Source organism: Sylvia atricapilla, chromosome 8, assembly GCF_009819655.1.
Source record: "Sylvia atricapilla isolate bSylAtr1 chromosome 8, bSylAtr1.pri, whole genome shotgun sequence".
NCBI lineage: Eukaryota > Metazoa > Chordata > Aves > Passeriformes > Sylviidae > Sylvia > Sylvia atricapilla.
The window spans coordinates 540,207-559,581 of NC_089147.1; the positions used below are offsets into that span (position 1 = coordinate 540,207).

The 19,375-nt window shown below is 53.7% G+C and overlaps 1 protein-coding gene across 5 annotated transcripts in view; it reads right to left on the reverse strand.

The window, feature by feature from the left end:
- Positions 1-2,651: 2,651 nt before the first annotated feature.
- The window catches only part of LOC136363930 (janus kinase and microtubule-interacting protein 3), a 29,170-nt gene continuing 12,446 nt past the window's right edge, over positions 2,652-19,375 (reverse strand). For 3 of the 5 annotated variants that reach the window (XM_066323384.1, XM_066323383.1, XM_066323381.1), the window contains 14 exons: positions 18,171-18,230; positions 16,465-16,593; positions 15,024-15,152; positions 13,256-13,339; positions 12,492-12,554; positions 11,706-11,804; positions 10,973-11,071; positions 10,834-10,887; positions 8,612-8,677; positions 7,738-7,806; positions 7,587-7,664; positions 5,050-5,253; positions 3,624-3,689; positions 2,652-2,791 (listed from right to left, as the gene is read on the reverse strand). In XM_066323384.1, coding sequence (XP_066179481.1) covers positions 2,741-2,791; positions 3,624-3,689; positions 5,050-5,253; positions 7,587-7,664; positions 7,738-7,806; positions 8,612-8,677; positions 10,834-10,887; positions 10,973-11,071; positions 11,706-11,804; positions 12,492-12,554; positions 13,256-13,339; positions 15,024-15,152; positions 16,465-16,593; positions 18,171-18,230 — 1,251 coding nt within the window. In that variant the 3' untranslated portion in view covers positions 2,652-2,740. Of the gene's footprint in view, positions 2,792-3,623; positions 3,690-5,049; positions 5,254-7,586; positions 7,665-7,737; positions 7,807-8,611; positions 8,678-10,827; positions 10,888-10,972; positions 11,072-11,705; positions 11,805-12,491; positions 12,555-13,255; positions 13,340-15,023; positions 15,153-16,464; positions 16,594-18,170; positions 18,231-19,375 lie in introns of all 5 variants that reach the window. The other 2 variants (XM_066323382.1, XM_066323380.1) reach the window with 1 other exon arrangement.

Below are 19,375 nucleotides of genomic sequence, written 5' to 3' on the forward strand. Positions count from 1 at the left end.
CTGGGGGGAAGGGGCTGCAAAGATCCTGTACTTCCAACCCTCTGCCAGGGGCTTTTCCCCATCCTTCTATCGCTGGAAAATTGAAAACAATCATTTCATATTATTCCAGCATGTTTCAGACGTTATTTCCTTTGAATAAACAAATATCAAATGGAGCTATAATAAATGCCAAGGGTTTTAATTAATTTAAGATAATCAGGGCAAAAAATATGGATGCTCGAGCCTCTTCCATAAATGTAAGAGTTAATATCTAATAAAATTTCTCTTAGGTAATTGACAACTCATTTATTTGGGCTCAGGCAAGTGCTACCCACCCCAGTGTCCAAAACTAAACACACAGCAAAAAATAACTGAAAATCCAGTTGATGGGGTCTCTGCTGTGGAATTAATGCATTAATTTGGCACGTAAATAATCCTTCAGTAAACCCTGTGCAACTGCAGCTTTCTCTGCTGCTCTCCCCCTCCTGTGTGTCTGCCAAGTCAATCATTATCAGCACAAATTTGTAAAAAAGGGAGTGAAATCGTGAATTAAAATACTTTTCTGATTACTATTTGTCTTCTCGATACAAAATTAAAAATATTTCCGTCCCCCAGCGTTTAAAACATGTATTTTTAAAGCAGCATGACTGCTTGCTGTCCACACAAATCTATTGTGCATGACAGTGCATGCAATTACCTCCCAAAAACTATGTGTTAAGAGTCACCCCGATCTCAAACACGAAGTCAGCATTTGTTATTATATCACAGGAAATTTAACACCTAAATTACTGCAGTAAACCAGCAATAATTCAGTAATGGTTACATGAAGATTCATTCCAGTGCCAAATTCAGTGTTTCCTCTGTTACCACGTGAAGTATTTTAACCCAAGTTAACACAGAGAGAGACCAGCAGGAGAGGGAGTTCAGAGCACAGGATCCCAGGGTAAAGGGGTGGGTCACCCATCTTACCTGCCCGGAGCTCAGCTCCCCTCCTGCCCCAGGGAGGGGCTCCGTGGGGCTGTGGCTGATGACAGGACCTTGTTCCTGGCCTCCTTCCTCCCTCCTGGCCCCACATTTCTGTGCTCAGCTCTGGGGCCCGTGTCCAAACACACTCTGCGATTCCTTCTGGATGTTCCTCTCTTCTCCTGTTTCTTCTGGAGGATTCTTTTTCCTCCCTGGTTCCTGTGGCAGCCTCCCAGGCCTGGGCTCTGTGGGACTCAGGGGGAGGACATTTCCCCAGGGTGAGGACATCTTCCAGGTGACAACATCTTCTGTCCCCTCTTGCTGCCTCTCCCAGCCCGGTGCACGTGGATCAGGGATCATCTGCTTTAGTTCACTCTTGTCCAGGTTGAACCTTTTGCTGGGACAGCGTTAAGCCTTTTGTCATTGTTCAGGGACAGCCAATTATAAATTATTGCATCATTTTTCTCATCATGGTTTACCGACAGCTCCAAAAAAATAAAAATTACAGCTGGATTATTTCCTGAACGTAGCTGTATGTTTTTTTCCTGAAGCTGGGCTTGTGGGATATTCAACAAAGCGTGGGCTAGAACCTGTGTGATGAACAAAAACCTCGGAGCAAACCACTTCATTTCCATCCATCTCCATCTTGTCGTGAGCTACTCCTCTGGAACGCTCCCCGAAATCTCCTCCCAGGACAGATTTCCGAGGGGCTGGGGCTGACAGACACGAACGTGTGGCTACAAACAGGACACGGGCACTTCTACACAGAAGCAATTCGCCCCCTGCCTAGCAGGGAACCAGAATAAATCCAGAGGATCTGAATCAGTGACGGTGCCGGGCTGGGGCAGCCTGGCGCTGGGGCACGGGGAGGAGCAGAGGTTTTGGCTTGCTCTGAGAGCTCAGTTCTGTCCTCTCCAGACTCCTCGGGCACTGCAGGCTGCAGGAGCTCCCAGCCAGCCCCACTGAAGTCCCACAGACTGCACCAGCAGCAAAAGGGTGAGACAGATCCGGGGCTGGGGAGGGCAAAGTCTCGGCGTGGGGCTGGGGGTCAGGGCTGTCCCTCTGGGAACAACAGCAGCCGCAGCTGGAGTGGCCTCAGGGGGCTGCTGAAACAGGAGACAAGAACAGGAATCAGAGAAAACCCACCTGGGCAAAAGTAACAGTCACAAAACCTCTGTGAGGTCCTATTCATAGTGACCTGCTGGATCGTGCAGCTGATAAAACAGGATTTGTGATGTATCCCCTGGTGTGGGGAGCGTTTCCCTCCCTGACACTGCTGTGGGCATTTCTGGCAGCACACACAGCACTGGGGGAATTCACCCCCCATTTCAGGGGGCTCAGGGAGCCGCTGGGGCACAGTGCCTGGAGCAGCACACCCTGATAAACGCGCTGCTCCCCAGCCCTGCAGGCAGGACAGGCTCTGTGCTGTGCAGGGACACGCTCCCCTGGCTTTCAGCACGGATCAGCTGCCCCTGATGCAGCCAGAGCAATCAGCCCAGACTGCCTGTTTCCCTGCCTTGCCAGAGCTTTCCTGGCCTTTAAGCCTGCTTCGTTTCCCCTTGTCCTTCCCTCTAAGGAAGGAAACTCTGTTTGACAAGTTTTTGCCTGCTGGGCTCCAGGTTTCACATTTTTTTTTTTTTTTTTAAGGATGTGGAGATTCCCATTTTTGGCTTCTCTGGGATGCCCAAGAGACCCCTCAACCCTGCTGATCCAGCAGAAGGAAGGTTCTGGTGTTTTCTGAGGAGAGGGGAGAGCAGAGGACACCCCAGGGCTTACCTTGTGCACGTGGCCTGAAGGACTATGACCAAAGAATGAAAGCTAAAGAGAAAAATAAAAACAAAAATAAAAACTGAAAAGGGGAGAGAAGAGAGGAAAAAAATGGAAGAGAAGAGAGAGATTAAGAGTTTACAGTGTGCTCAACTGAGAAACAAGCTGTGGCTGCAGACAGAGTGCAACAAAACTCTCAGGTGAGAAGAAACATGGAGCGTGAAGTTGGAGAACTGGGGGCTCAGCTCGGCCCTGTGTCCCTGGAGCACCCAGAAATACCCAGTGGATAGTCTCCCAGCAGCTGATGGGGAAAAGTTCTGTAAGTGAGAAAGAAACAAATCTACTCCCCAACAGCTGCTGACAGCGATGCCCTGTGCCCCTGAGCCTCAGGGGACAGCAGCTGAGCTCTGACACCCCCGGACAGCCCAACCCCAGCTCAGCTCGGGGCTCAGCCCCAGCCTCTGTCCGGCTCAGCCCCTGCTGAGGACAGGCTGAGGGTGCTCTGGGGAGAACCCTGCAGGTCTGGGCAGAGCTGGAGGAACCCTGGCTGCAGGGGAGGGAGGAGAGCAGAGCCCTGCTCCTGCTCCCAGAGCCCTGGGCTGGGAGGGAAGGAGGCAGCAAGAGGCCAGCTGGTTCCCAGAGCTCTGCCCTGCCCCTCGCTGTCCCCTGTGGGGCCACGGCCCCGTCCCTGCTCCCTGCCCATCCCTCCTGCCAGGCTGCCCCAAGGGGAACCCGAGGGAAGGACTTTACCCTCCTCAGAGGGACTGCTGCAGAGGCAGCTGGTTTCCTGGAGCTGTCCCCCTGGCTCCCTGCCCTGCACACACCAGCTCTCTCCGAGGGTGTTTCCTTGGCCCAGGTGAAATGGAGAATGGTCATGTGCACACACAGCAGCTCTTCCGTCTGCACCACCTTACCTTTTCCTCTAACTCTTTTATTTGTCTTTTTTGGCCTTCAATTCTTTCTTCTAGCTCTTTAATTCTCTGTCAGATTTCAAATAGAAAGATATTTATTAACCAACCAAATACAGATGTACCCAGAAGATGCATTGCTTTGGGGGGATATAAACTGAATGGGCTGAGCTTCTACCAAAAACAAATTTAAATTGGGCATTAAGCTGGGGGTGAGTCCTCTGTCACTGTCACAGTGTGTGGCAAAGCCAGGAAAGCAGGATGTCCTGTGTGCAGGGTGATCCAAGGCCAAGACACACCTGGCCTCGTGGGCCTGACATTTCTGGGTCTGAGAGATTTTATCCTGCTGGCAGCTGCTGACTTCTTCCCAAGGAAAAATTCCTCAAGGAAGTTTCTTCTCAAAACCATCTTGGCCAACAACTCTCCTTTCTCCAAACAGCCTTTCTCTAGGCGTGTTTTGCTGTTTCTCTGGTTTAACCCATGGGATCAGAGAGCTGTCATTCCTATTCACCAACCACGTTAAATCTGTGTGGGAACACCTTAGAAAAGGTAATAAGAATTAGACAATAAAGCCTTTTTTTCTGTGCTCTTTGCCTGCTGAAATATTTGGAGTCTGTCACAATAGGACATGAAATAAAGATGTTTGACTCCAGCCAGGAGGCAGCAGAAATCAGCAGGTTTATTTACAATTAATTCAGCCCTTTTATAACACCCTGGGCTAAAAGTCACATTGTTGGTCCATAGGGTGACACCTCTGCCCTTGGCTCGGGGACAGAAATAGCAAACAGCTCCTGTTGTCCTGGGAAAGGAATACTGTTTACACAGGGTTGTCTTGGGAAAAAGAAAACTGTTGGAAAGTTTCTCTTGGGAAGAGCTCAGCAGTTCTCAGGCTCAGAAGGTATTGAGCCCACAGGAGTCCCTCATCTTTCTTTGGTGTCCTACAGCGTGACAGCCCTGGCTTGGGGCAGCTTGGGACAGCTCCAGGAGAGGCTGTGCTGACAGGGCCTGTCCCCCCTGTGGCAGTTATCTGAGTAACTCAGGCCATTCCCTGCACCAAACTGTCTGTAGAGGAGACACCTGCAGTCCTGTTTGTCAGAGCTCTCTGGGATTGTCAAGGCTACGGGAACAACAGCAGGTCTGAAAACGATGGGGAAGAGCCTGGGAAAGTGTCTACAAGAAATGCCAAGCTCAGACAGGAGTCAGACAGCGTGGGGATGGACTCTTGGCCAGCGGGTGCCCTGAAGGATGTGTGCCTGTCTGATGGACAATTGGCTGAGCCAAGTGAGAGACTCCTGTCCGCACAGACAGCACTGCTAGGATCTGTCACCGCGGCTTTCTGCACACGGGGAACGGCTGCTGCTGGAATCCTATGGCTTGGTTCATCTCAGTGGCCCATCTCCCCCCTGAACCCCCCTGGGGTGCCCAGACCCACCTGCTGGGCGTGCTGGATGAGCTCCATCCTCTCCCGCAGGATCTGGGCGTCCCTCTCCCGCAGCTCGCTCATCACCTGCCGCTTCCACTGCTCCACGGCGCTCCTCAGCTTCTCCTTCTCCTCTTCTGAAAGAAGGTCGGAAATTTTGGCTCCAGCTTCTTGCTGCAGGGCATCATAGAGCATGGCTTCTAATTCCAGAATTTGCTAATCAAAAACAATATAAAGCTGTCAGCTCCACCTCGTCCCTGGTGGGGTGAGGAGTCTCTGAGGAACATCTGAAAGGCAACGGGAGCGGTGGAGGGCTGAGCCTCCTGCCCGGGACAGTGGGGACAACTCCATCTGCAGGGGAACTGCTGCAGGCTGGCCCCATCCTGCTGGGCAACGGGACAGGGACAAGCCTAGCCTGCCCCAGAACACGTGGGAGCCACCTTCCCCTTCCTGGGGAAAGGACGCGGCCCTGGGGAGAGGAGGGAAAGGGAAAATAGTGAAGGAAGGGGGAAAGAGAAGAGACAGGGAAAAGGGAAATGTGAATAGGAAAAGGGAAGAAGGAAAGAGGTCCATGACAGACTCATTCTGGGAGTTACAGGTATTTTTACACGTATTTTTCAGTCCCTCGGTTCCCCTTCCCCAGCTCTCCTGTATCCAGCAGGAGACACAGCCCCAGCCCCTGCTCCTGCAGAGGAAACAACTCCCTGCTGGGTGAGCAGCGTTTGGTCCCAGCCACTGGAAAATGCCTCGTGTGGAACATTCCAGCACCTCCTCTGGCAGAGCTGTGGGGATAACTGGGGATAACTGGGGATCACTGAGAATAATTGATGATAACTGAGGATAACTGGGGATAACAGAATAATTGATGATAACTGAGGATAACTGGGGATAATTGGGGATCACTGAGAATAATTGATGATAACTGGGGATAACTGGGGATCACTGAGAATAATTGATGATAACTGAGGATAACAGGGGATAACTGATGAAATCTGATGAGAAGGGATGAAATCTGATGAGAACTGATTAAATCTGATGACAACCACGGCATTCCCATGGAGAAGAACACATCAGACCTCAGGAGAAGGTTCTGCTTTTCCTTTTAAAAACAGCAACACCTGACTAACCCTGTCCCAGCGAAGGGCTGCTGTTTGATGCCTGGATTTGTGCCCAGAGCTCAGGGACACAAGCATCACCCTCTCTGGAGGCCCTGAGTGCTGGGGAGGAGGGCAGGGCACCCTCCTGGCCCCCAGCAGGGTCAGCCTGCTGCTCCTGGAGCCCCTGCAGCAGCCAGGGCTCAGTGCTCTGAGCTGATCCTGGGGGCTCTGCCTCGGGGGGACCGTGGGGAGCTGCTCCTCCTCTCCAGGGGCACAAAGGGAACATGGAAATCCAGCGGATTTTATAAAGCAAAAGAGCTTTTCCCACTGGAGCTCCAGGGCAGAACAAAGCTTCCTTTGCTGCTTTGGGGCTGCATTTGTGCCCTGGAGCAGAGCTGTGCCTGGGACACCCGTGTGGTGCCTTCAGAAAACACAGGGAAATGCAAATAACCCTCAGCCCCCTCTGGACTGATTCCCACGAGCAGACTCAGCCTTCAGCTGCACAAACTGCTGCTCAGGACGGAGGAAAGATGATGGAATCATCATCATCATCACCATCAGAGCCCCAGACTGGGTCTTAGAGACCATCTTATTCCACCCCCTGCCGTGGGCAGGGAAATGCCACCGAAAGGAGTTATACAGGTGAGAGGGCTTGGTGTGCTCTCCAAGGTTTCTGCTGTGCATTGGCCCAGATACAGCTCAGAATGAGGGAAAATCTGCTAAAAAGCCCCCACAGCACAGAAACTGTACGGAGCAAAAGCTCCCCCAAATGGTTCAGGACACAAGTAGACAACAGCAGGCAGGAACAGAGGCAGAAATACCCAGGGCTCCTCAGAAAGTGCAGCTGTGCTCTAGGTTTATGTAAAATTGGAAAAACGAAATAAACTGAGAGAAAACTCCATGCCTTTTGTGGATATGTATATATATAGGTATATATAAAGGTATATATAACCTTTCTCTCATTGATGGAAACGAAGAAAGACGGGTGAAATGCCTTAGGATAGCTAATGATGAACCTCACTAAAAGCAGTTTCATTTCTAATTTACCCAATCCCAGAATACCCCCAGCTGCTCTGGTTACAGAGGGTGTAATCCAAAATCCAAGGAAATGTCTAGGCTAAAATATCTTTTTTTAAAATGTAAGACAAATCAGTGAACCCCCAATTTCCTTATCAGTCCTTCACTGAGACTTTGGCTGAATTAAAACCCTCCTTGAGTGAATTAATGTTAATGTTCAAATGTTAAAGGTCCTGACCCTGCCGGGGCCACTCAAAGCCAAGAGCTCTGTCCATGAGGAGGCTGTGGCCAGCTCAGGGTGCAGAGGATTTGAGGACTCCCATCCCAGCCCTGGGGCACTCCAGGAGCACAGGGGACCCCGGGTTTGCCCAGGGGACAGAGCTCAGGGCACTGAGCCAGCCCAGGTGTCCCCAACAGCAAGGTGCCAGCCCTCACCTTGTGAGCCTGGTCCAGGGACTGTTTCCTGAAGTCCAGCTCATCGTCCAGGTAGCCCTTCTGCTTGCTGAACAGCTCCTGGGGAGCAAGGGAGGGGCTGTCAGAGGCCAGCCTGCCCCGGGGCCCCGTCCCCCCGTCCCCTCCCCGCTACCTTCTCGTTCTCCAGGTCCAGCATCTTCTGCTGCAGGGCAGACTCGGTCACCTCGATCTGCTGGAGCCACTGAGGGGACAGAGAGCAGAGTCCCCCTGAGCCCCCCTGAGCCCCCCAGCCCGGGCTCAGCCTCCCTGGGGCTGGGCAAGTGTCAGCACAGGGCAGGTGTCACTTGAACAACACAGCAAAACCTCCAGCTACATCACTGTTCTCCTTCCCAACCCACTCCGGATGGAGAAAATCCACATTTCAGAGCCTGGCCCTTCCCTCTGACACCCCTCTGGGGCAGTTTGGGGCGATTCAGCACAAACCTGAGGGTTCTGGGGTTTGGGTGGTGTCGAATTTGGGGGTTCTGGGCTGATTTTGGGGGGGTTGAGTCCAAATTTGGGATCCTGGGGTTTTTCTTGGGATGTTTTAACCCTGAATTTAGGGGGTTCTGGGGTGCTTTTGGGGTGTTTTCCCTCCAAATTTGGAGGCTTTGGGGTTTTCAGCCAGAATTTGGGGCTTGTGGTATGATTATGGGGGGGGGTTACCTCCAATTTGGGGGGTTTAGGGAGGTTTTGGGGACTTTCACCCCAAATCTGGGGGCCTTGGGGTGATTTGGGCGGAATTTCATCCCACTTTTGGGGGTTCTAAGGTGGATTCGGGGGTTTAGCTCAAATTTGGGAGTCCCAGGAGTTTGAGGGGTCCCAAATTTGGAGATCTTGGGGGTTTCTTGGGATGCTTTAGCCCAAAGTGTCGAGGTTCCGGGGCAGTTTTGGAGCTTTGAGCCCAAGTTTGGGGTTTTGCAAGCTCAGTAACATTTGAAATGAAGCGTTGTGTGCCTGGGGACAAAGGGCAGGGAAATTCCACACAAAGGAGCTGTGGGTTGTACCTTTTCAGCCAGCGTGAGCACAGTCCTGGCCTGGATGATCACCACCTGCTCCTCGTTGGTCAGGTTCTGCACCACAAACAGAGCACACTTACAACCCAGGGGAGGGCACCAAGGGCCTCGGTGCTGACCCACTGCTGCTTCAAACACATCTGAAATTACATATCTCTGAGGAACAACAGGCTGAGGCAGAGAAAAATAATGTTGTAACGCAAAATCACTGTAAAGGCCATTGTCAGTATTCATTAGCAATCCTTACCATAGGTAATTCCACCAAAATTCTCACATTTACCCCAAAGCAAAGAGACACTGGATGTATTTGTACCCAGCAGGGAATAAACACACATTTCCACAGGACAGCACCCAGCTGAGCCGTGGGGAGGAGAGCTGCAGTGTTCATCCCATGCACCGTCTGCAGCCAGGGGATGGTCTGGGGGAGCATTTCCTGAGATGCTGGCCATTCCATCCATCCATCGAAAACAACCCAAAGCTCCGGAGCTGGGCTTTGCATTTCCTGCCAGGCTTCAGGGTGAGCACAGGGAGAGCAGGAGAAGGGCTCACTCCTGGGGCCCCTGAGGCAGAGCCAGGGGACACTGAGCATGGAGTGTGGAGAGCCCTGGGGAGCCCTTGGCAGTGCCATGAGCAGGAATGGGCTCAGGGAATCCTGGCAGGGCTGGCTGGGAAATCAGCCCAGTGCCACCCCAGCCATGGCAGGGACACCTCCCACTGTCCCAGGGACAACTCCCAGTGTCCCAATGTCCAACCCCAGTGTCCAGCCCGGCCTCGGGCACTGCCAGGGATCCAGGGGCAGCCTGTGCCAGCCCTGCCCGCCCTCAGGTGTTTCTGGTCCTGCTGTTCCAGGCTGTCTCACACTCCTGGGGATGGCGTGTGGCTGCTGCCCAGCCTGTGCATTGGGAGAGCTGGGGCAGCCCAGGTACAGAGCTGGGGGACAGTGGGGACCCTCCTGCAGCCCCGGAGCTCGGGGGGTCTCCCAGGAGGGCTCTATGGGGCTGAGGGGGCTCTGTGGGGGGCTCTGTGGGGCTGAGGGGGCTCTGTGGGGCTGGAGGAGGTTCTGTGGGGGGCTCTGTGGGGCTGAGGGTGACTCTGTGGGGCTGAGGGTGACTCTGTGGGGCTGGGGGTGGCTCTGTGGGGCTGAGGGCTCTGTGGGGCTGAGAGTGGCTCTGTGGGGCTGGGGGTGGCTCTGTGGGGCTGGGGGTGGCTCTGTGGGGCTGAGGTGGCTCTGTGGGGCTCTCTATGGGGCTGAGGGTGACTCTGTGGGGCTGAGGGGGCTCTGTGGGGCTGAGAGTGGCTCTGTGGGGCTGAGGGTGACTCTGTGGGGCTGAGGGTGACTCTGTGGGGCTGAGGGTGACTCTGTGGGGCTGAGGGTGACTCTGTGGGGCTGAGGGTGACTCTGTGGGGCTCTATGGGGCTGAGGGGGCTCTATGGGGCTGAGGGGGCTCTGTGGGGCTGAGGGTGACTCTGTGGGGCTGAGGGCGGCTCTGTGGGGCTGGGGGTGGCTCTGTGGGGCTGAGGGTGACTCTGTGGGGCTGAGGGGGCTCTATGGGGCTCTCTGTGGGGCTGAGGGGGCTCTATGGGGCTGAGGGAGCTCTATGGGGCTGAGGGGGCTCTATGGGGCTGAGGGGGCTCTATGGGGCTGAGGGGGCTCTATGGGGCTCTCTATGGGGCTGAGGGGACTCTGCTGACACAGGAGGGCACAGGGAAGGACACACGGGAGCCGAGTCCCCTCCCTGCGCTCGGCGGAATGTGCGGCTATCCACCGCCACCTGCTGAAGGACCAGAACCCACGAGTTTCTCACTATTTGCTCCTCGTTTTCGCGCTGCTCTCTGATTTCCCGTTTAATGCCCTGGTTACTATCAAGGGCTAAGGGGTTATCAGGGAAACTCGAGGCACACAGCCGCTGAAATGCTAAAGCAAAGCCAAGGCAGAGCAAGGCAACCAAGGAACCCTGTGTGCCCAGAAGCACCAAACACCGACATTATTCCCCAAATCCCAGGAATGCCTGAAGCGGTAGGGTGACACCCAGCGCTGCGTTTCGCTCTTCGGGCGGCAGCAAACCCTTGAAGCGGCAGGGAAAGCTTTGCTGGTAGCCCAGAGCAGAGGCAGGAGAGGCTGTGCAGCCCCAAAGCAGGCAGCTGTGCTCACTCCACACCGGCACGGGCGTCCCCCAAAGCATGCACAATTTATTAAAGGAACATACACTTACGGCGTTATCCCCTAAAATGTCCAGCTTTTTCATCAGCTCTGCTACTACGATGTCCTGGCAGGAGAGAAAAGGAGCGGCAGGGTGGGCACAGGGCCGGGCTGGCCCAGGGGCAGCGGGGCAGGACACGAGGGCTCCTTACCGTCACCCCCTCGGCCTCGCAGTACACCTGCAGCGGGCTCTTCCCCTCGGTGAAGGGGCCGTGCAGGAAGGTGATGCCAGGGGAGCGCCTCTCCCTCTCCTGCAAGGACACGATTGTCCCAGTCACCCACCTGGCTGCCCCACACAGCCCCACCTCCCGCAGCCACACGCCCCACCCGGGCCTTCCGTACCAGGGACGGAGTTTTGGGCTACCTGGGAACGTGTGAGGGAGTTACACTGGAACCTCCCTGCCCTTCTCCTCAGCACGGGCCCAGTGCCAGCACAGGGCACTGCTTGGATCTTTGGGGTGCTTCTCAAAACCCGGAGCTGTTTCTGTTGGCACTTCACCATCAGAACCCTCCTGCATCACTCAGTGCTCAAGGATGAGCCCAGAGGTGCCCTGGGCTTTTTGGGGTGTTGTAACACAGGGGCTTCTCTGACTCCTGCGCTTGGCTTTTTCTTTCATTTCTGCATTGCTTGTTACTTTGCTTTTATTAAAATCTTCACAAACCACCTCCCAAGGGGCCATCTCGCTGTTATTTAACCATTCTGAGAAGTGCTGGGCACCCTCAGAGACTTTGCTAAACCTTCCCGTGGGGCAAGGTCCTATCACCATCCCAGCCCGCTGCCACAGCAGCCCACCAGCAGCTCTTTGTGCTGCTCCCCTTTCACCAGGAGCCCCTGGTGCCGCTCTCGTGTCCCCAGAGCGGGCAGGGCTGGCCCCAGGAGCTCACCTCCAGCTCCAGGATCCTGAACTCCAGCAGCTCGTTCTGGTCCTTGGCGTCCTGCACGTCGTGTTTGAGGCGCGCCTCCTCGGCCTCCATCTGTTTGATCTGCCAGGGGCACGGAGCTGGCAGCGTGTCCCCAGCACTGGGGACACCTCTGCCAGCCCTGGGCATGGACACTTCTGCTCCTTTCCCCTGCCAGGAGGGGGTTAGTACCCCGGTGTTTGATTTGGGGTTTGTTGTTTATCTCTTACAGACTCACCAGCCCTGAGCTCTACGCAGCAAGGTGGAGAAACGGGGTCAAACGCAGCACCTCTGACTCTCTCCAAGGTTATTGAAGTGCCAGTTACCCAATAACAATATATATTATTCATACTTTTGACCCAGTAATGACCACCCAGAGCCTGCAATGCAGACCCTTTCCACCCGGTGACAGAAAACAACACAAACCCATCAAGAGGAGGGAAGAGGATGAGATAAAGAACAACTAACCTCCACCCTAAAGTCTCCATCTTGCCCCACCTATGTTCCTATATACCAAAATCTTAAAATCTAAGTTTCCAGCATCCCAACAGGGGCCAAGGGCTGTCCCCCAGGGCCACTGTCCTCGTGTCCCTTGCACCAGGACACACACGGGGATGCCAGGACCTCACTTCTCCAGCGGATCATAAGGACCTCGTATCAAACATGAATTATTTCCAGCAGGGCTGTGCCATACAGAGTAGAATATTGCACCTTCTGCGTCCCTCAGGACACGAATATTATTTGAATAGTACAAAGAGGAAAGCTGAATACCTTTTCTACCAGTTCCTGGTTTCTTCTGTACAAGGCCTGCTTCTCCTCAATCCACTTCATGTCCTGGGGAAGGAAATGAACAACACTGGAGGTGAAGCTGCAGTTTAGCAACAGCGCAGCAGTGAGGATTTCACTGACTCTCACACACAGAGCGACAGAATAATGATAGATGTGAAATTGTGAGTCCATTACTTCCTAAAACAGCTCCCTAAGCTAAACCTGCCCATGTAATTTTAACAGCTCTGCAGTTGACAAATGGAATAAAAACATTCCAGTGGTTAAAAAACTTTTTCAGGTAAAATCTGGTTTGCATTAAAAGGGATATTTCCAACTGTGTGTTTACCATCAAATTTCTATTTTGCTAAACGCAACTCACATATTTCTGCAGATCAGGCAACCTAAACTTTATTTGGAAGCTAATCTCTTACCTCGAGGAATATGTAAACCCCACAAACCCCAGAACAACGTCTATCAGCAGGAACAATAAGAGGCTAAGCTGGGAAGGCAATTGAATTATTAATATTGAATTATTTAATATTTTACTGATTGAATTATTTTATATTTTACTGTCCTCAGAAACATTTTCAGTTTAATTGTTTCTTTGTTTGGTAGTTGTTTTGGGTTAGATATTGTGGGTTTTTTCCCTTTCTTTGTTTGGTTGCTGGGTTTTTGGTCTGCAGAAGTGGTGCCCGAGCTGTGACCTGCCTGGGAACGTTTCTGCTCCCCCAGCAGAGAGGTGGGGAGGGGGCTGCAGTCAGCATTACCTGCCCCTGCTCAGCCAGAGCCTTCTCCAGATCTTCTATCTGAGCCTGGGACCGGTGGATTTCTGCCTGGAGCTGCTCACGTGTCTGTGGGATGTGAGACAGAAACAACCCCCCCCAGATCGATACAGGTTAATTAAAAAATAAATTCAATAACCCCCCCGACTTTCTCCAAAAGATAAAACCTAATGCAGTTACAGAAAATATTTAAAACACCAAATTCTTTGAACAAATGATTTTGAAAGTTCTTTGGCAGAAGAAATTCGCAGCTGAGCGCAGAGTATCAAATAATCAAATGTAATCAAGTCCAGTCTGGGAGACGGGATTAATGATTTTGAGATTTAACTGGAGATTAACGAAATGGCAAAGCAGAGCTGGCTCCTCACAGCTGGTCATGGCAGGCTGCAGCCAGAGCCCCCCTTTCCCAGGAAAACAAATGAGAATTATGTACAGCATATAAATCCTGGGCACACCTGGTTCCCTGAAATTTGGGGCAGGTTAAACACTCAGAGCACATCCCACCTGACAAACTGGCAAATTTCATTTGTGCCTTTAGTGAAAGCCTATGACTGAGAACCTCACCTGTGATCTGGTGTCTCTCTCATACCCACGTCTCGTTTTTGACTGTATTTGTAGTTCCTGCATATTTAAATAGACACCCCATTCCTACCCGTTTTCTGGAGGACAAATGTCATTGCTGTTAGTTGTTTTGTTACACACCTTCACAGAACAGATTTTATCCTCGAACCATTTCTCCACTATTTATCCCATTATTTGCACTGAAAGGGATCTTGTTTGTGTGACCTGCACTAGTGCCTGCTTTGGCTCAGAGTGAAAAAACTAAAATGCAGTCACTTTTACAGCTGGGCACGCCTGGGCTCACTGGGATTTTCTTTCCAGGTGCAATCCCTGGTGTTTCAGAGTGGCTGTTCATGCTGGGAACGCTTCTGGCAGTGTCGGTTTTCCTGCATTACACCCTGACCCACTCTAAGTGTTCCTGGATCTCCACAGAACAGATGCAGGAATAAATTAAGGCTCTGCGGGCACATTTCTGCTGTTAAACAGGAAATTTCTCCCTTTCCTGACTGGGCATGGCCCATCCTGCCAGCCCCTCTGAGAGTCATGGAATGCTCTGGGTTGGAAATCCAAGCCCTAAATCCCCCCAGTGCCACCCGTGCCATGGCAGGGACACCTCCCACTGTCCCCTCAGTGTCCAGCCTGACCCTGGGCACTGCCAGGGGTCCGGGGGCAGTGGGAATTCCATCCCCACCCTGGCAGGGAACAATTCCTCTGCAAGTCCTGGGAACACACAACAAGCTCCTGACCAAAGCAGCCCTTGGGGCCAGCTCTGCGGAGCCACGGGGACTCGGGGAGGCAGAACAGCACAGGGCACTCTGCAATTGAATTACCAGCAAAACCTCAGCTATGAGCCTTCTCAGCCTTCTACGGGGACTCGTGTAATCTCCCAGCGCCCAGAGGGAATGAAAGAGCACGCATTACACATTTAAGGCTATCCGTCCTAGTTCTTTAGAGAAAAAAGAGCTTATTCCCAAGGATTTCCCGTGAAGAATCCCCCGGGATTTCCCCTGAGGAGCCCAGGGCTGGAGATGCAGGATGCTCAGAGCCCCTCGCAGGGAGGCTGCCAGGGCTCAGGGCGCCTGGAGCTGCCAGGGGACAGCCGGGCAAGGACACTCGGCTGTGCCACCCTCCCTCCCAGCGCCCACCGCTCATCCCCATGGAAAACAAGCCGTTCATTCATTCCCTGACAGACCTTGACTTCCCGTTCTGCATCCAGGGTGCCCCCGACCTGCTCCTGCAGCAGGGCGTAGGCGCGCTGCAGCGCCTGGTACTCCATGGTCAGCTGCCGGAACCGCAGCTCCGTCTCCTCCTTGGCCATGCCCTGCAGGCACAACCGAGAGGCCCTTAGGTTTGTTTTCTCCGAAAAGCACCAAAATTGCCACTTTTGAAACGCGGGTCGGAAGCAGGGTACTAAAAATCTCGGTTAAGAGCCCTCCGGCTGCGTCCCCTCCGTGCCCTGCGCATCTCTCGCACGCTCATACCTCCAGGAAACGCAACACAGGAATAAAAAGATAATCCCTGCCTTGGAGAGATGAAAGCTTACCTGCCATACGGCACACTAATGACTGCACCACCCTTTCTTACTGGAGCAGGGAAAAGCATCACATTAAAGGTGAGAACGCAGCTTGCCTTAACAACAAAAGGTTTTCCATTTGGAAAGGAAACGGAGCCTGACAGCCTCACTCAATTATTAAACCACGAAGCCAGAGTTAACAGTTGTAGAAGGGGTGACAGCGACATGAAAGGAGCCCTTCATCTTCTTCCCCCTCCTCCCAGTATCCAGTTTGGAACGCTTTCATGTCAGGCTGGGCGGAATATTTCACTCCCCATGAAATGGGATGACATTGCTGGCTGCACGCATCAGCTTCCCACCGCCTGAACGGGGGAAGAATGTCAGCACAGGAGTGGAAAACAAACGGGCTCAGCCATCACAGACACCACCCATCACCCTCAGGACGGCGGGAGGAATTCTGCAGTTCACTTTCCGCAGGTCTCATCACACTGCTGCAGCCAGAGCACCATCAGTGGCAATTTGTGGCTGTTACAGGATTCTTGTCAAGCCCAGAGCTGTGTAATGGTCCAGTGATCCGACACGCTCTGGGGACAGCGTTTGTGGGGAAGCCCTGGCAAATACACGGAATAATCCCTTTGTGTTACGTTCGTGTGCCGTGCTCTCAGAGCCTCTGGAACCCAGCCAGGAGCAGCCTTTCCCTGGAGCCCAGAGCTTCAGGGGAACATTCCCTTCTCCTTCCCCAAACACGACCCTACTGTTCTGTGCCCTGCTGGACTGGCCAAAACTACAGCCCCAAAGTCTGCAGCCAGCCTCAGAGTGGACACATCTCCCAAGGGCTGGCCAATTTCTCTGTTTTTACACCTGCAAACCTGCCATAAATTCAATACTCTCAGGATATGAGATTTCCAGCTGGGCTGGAAGTTGTGAAGTTACTGAAGACCTGAGCTTTAGAGACACTGGCCAACATGCACAGCACCAGATTTAACAGAAATGCTTCATTGTGTAGTCTGAGGTGAGCAGATATGAGAGAACAGAACTGACAGAGATGATGGAGCAGAGCAGGAATTTCATTAAAATCAAGGTCACAAGCAAGTCAAGAGGATTTTGGGGATGTTTTTACCTCCTCCAGGTCGTCCTCGGGCGTGCAGGGGGTCTGGTCAGTGCGGTCCGTTTGGTAGGAGATGGAGGAACCGTCAGACTCCAGGGAAGCCTCCTCATCATAGCCATAGAACGTCTCCACCACGGGCTTCTGGCAGAGAGCAGGGTCAGGGGACAGACAGACTGCCCTGGGGTGACAGACAGACTGCCCTGGGGACGGACAGACTGCCCTGGGGACAGACTGCCCTGGGGTGACAGACAGACTGCCCTGGGGACGGACAGACTGCCCTGGGGACAGACAGACTGCCCTGGGGTGACAGACAGACTGCCCTGGGGACGGACAGACTGCCCTGGGGACAGACTGCCCTGGGGTGACAGACAGACTGCCCTGGGGACGGACAGACTGCCCTGGGGACGGACAGACTGCCCTGGGGACACGGACAGACTGCCCTGGGGATGGACAGACTGCCCTGTGGACGGACAGACTGCCCTGGGGACGGACAGACTGCCCTGGGGACACGGACAGACTGCCCTGGGGTGACAGACAGACTGCCCTGGGGACAGACAGACTGCCCTGGGGTGACAGACAGACTGCCCTGGGGACAGACAGACTGCCCTGGGGACAGGGACAGACTGCCCTGGGGACGGACAGACTGCCCTGGGGACACGGACAGACTGCCCTGGGGTGACAGACAGACTGCCCTGGGGACAGACAGACTGCCCTGGGGACAGACAGACTGCCCTGGGGACACGGACAGACTGGGCTGGGGACAGACAGACTGCCCTGGGGTGACAGACAGACTGCCCTGGGGATGGACAGACTGCCCTGGGGACAGGGACAGACTGCCCTGGGGACAGACAGACTGCCCTGGGGACAGGGACAGACTGCCCTGGGGACGGACAGACTGCCCTGGGGATGGACAGACTGCCCTGGGGACACGGACAGACTGCCCTGGGGACACGGACAGACTGCCCTGGGGATGGACAGACTGCCCTGGGGACACGGACAGACTGCCCTGGGGACAGACAGACTGCCCCGGGGACAGATAGACTGCCCTGGGGACACGGATAGACTGCCCTGGGGTGACAGACAGACTGCCCTGGGGACAGACAGACTGCCCTGGGGACAGACAGACTGCCCTGGAAGGCCTGGATGTGATTTTCAGGGTGACAGGAGTTCTCCCCCATAGACCTCAATTAGTCATTCATAGATTCATTAGCTCCAGCCTCTCTCTAATTGTTTAGCTGTGGCAGCCCCTGCCCTGACACCTGACTGTGACACTGCACTGTTCAGGTTTTCATTAACACCCTGCCCTCATTAACCAACCTTCCCTTTCCCCTCAGCTGCCCCACTGCCTCCCTAACCAGCAATTTTCACGTGTTACTGAACTCCACCATGAATTATTTATACAGACACGTGTTTCCAGGCAGCACCATTAGAGGATCATTTGCAGATGTGTTAATTCATGGAATTTATCTCCTCTTAAGGACGACCACATCCCACCAAAGTCCCCCGGGGTAAATGCAGAGCACAGAGGCTCAGGGTGCTCCGTGCAAACAGGTCCCTGCACCCCCTCGAACATCCCAGTGCAGTCTGTGAGTGTCATTTGCCTCACCCAAATTTCAGTTTTGTTTGCAGACCCTTGAGGAGGACATTGCCAGGAGCTGAGGTGCTCTGAGCACCCAGCACTGCCACCAGCAGCCACCACTGAAGGCTGTGTCTGTTACCTTAGGAATTCTTGTCATCTTTTTCCTTTGCTTCCGGAACCTGAGCAGCTTGTCCCGTTCCTGCAAGAGTCAGAGACACGTGTCGGGTGTTTTCAGAGAGCAGCAATTTAAATTAACCAACACAAGGAGCCACTGGGGAGGGAATGCCCCTGCTGGCCACTGTCCCACGTTGTCACCAGTCCTGGGGGATTTACTCCAACAGCTTTCAGGTTTGCCACAGACAACTAGAAGTTGCTCTTTGTGTCCATGAAGATTAAACTAAAATAAAGCCGATATTCTGATATTTATGCCGATATCTCAGCACAAATAAGCTTTATGCTGAGAGTTTGGCTGTCCCCTTGGGGCTGCTCCACGGGTGACCATGGCACTGCAGCCCCTGCCCTGGCTCTGGTGCCTCTGGAAGCTGCACACACCCCACAGCCCCACTGCACACATTTCAGGGCTCTGAGCTCAGCACCCTCAGCCTCAGCTCCTCCTCTAAGGATCTGCAGGTTCCCTGTGCCTCTGGAGAAAGGTTTGAGCATTTATTGCTGCCAACAATTTTTCCAGCTGCAGGAAATAGTAGAATAATCAAATTGCAGGTTGGAGAGACCTTAAATATCATCTCCTTTCACCCCTGCCATGGCAGGGACACCTCCCACTGTCCCAGGTGCTCCAACCCCAGTGTCCAGCCTGGCCTTGGGCACTGCCAGGGATCCAGGGGCTGCTCTGGGCACCGTGTGCCAGCCCTGCCCACCCTGCCAGGGAACAATTCCTGCCCCAAATCCCACCCAGCCCTGCCCACCCTGCCAGGGAACAATTCCTGCCCAAAATCCCACCCAGCCCTGCCCACCCTGCCAGGGAACAATTCCTGCCCAAAATCTCACCCAGCCCTGCCCACCCTGCCAGGGAACAATTCCTGCCCCAAATCTCACCCAGCCCTGCCCACCCTGCCAGGGAACAATTCCTGCCCAAATCCCATCCAGCCCTGCCCACCCTGCCAGGGGAGAGTTTCTTCCTCTTTATGGAGTTAGGTTGATATTTTACAGGACTCAGAAAAAAGTCTCTGTTCTGGTCTTGCAAAGCCCGGGAATGCAGAGAGGGAAGCTCCAGAGGGGAAAGCCTCAGAAGTTTCATTCTGCCCGCTGGGTACAGGGGTGTGGTGACACTGGGGACACCCTGGTGGCCAGTGCCAGGGCCAGCAGCAGTGGCTGAGGACAATTGGT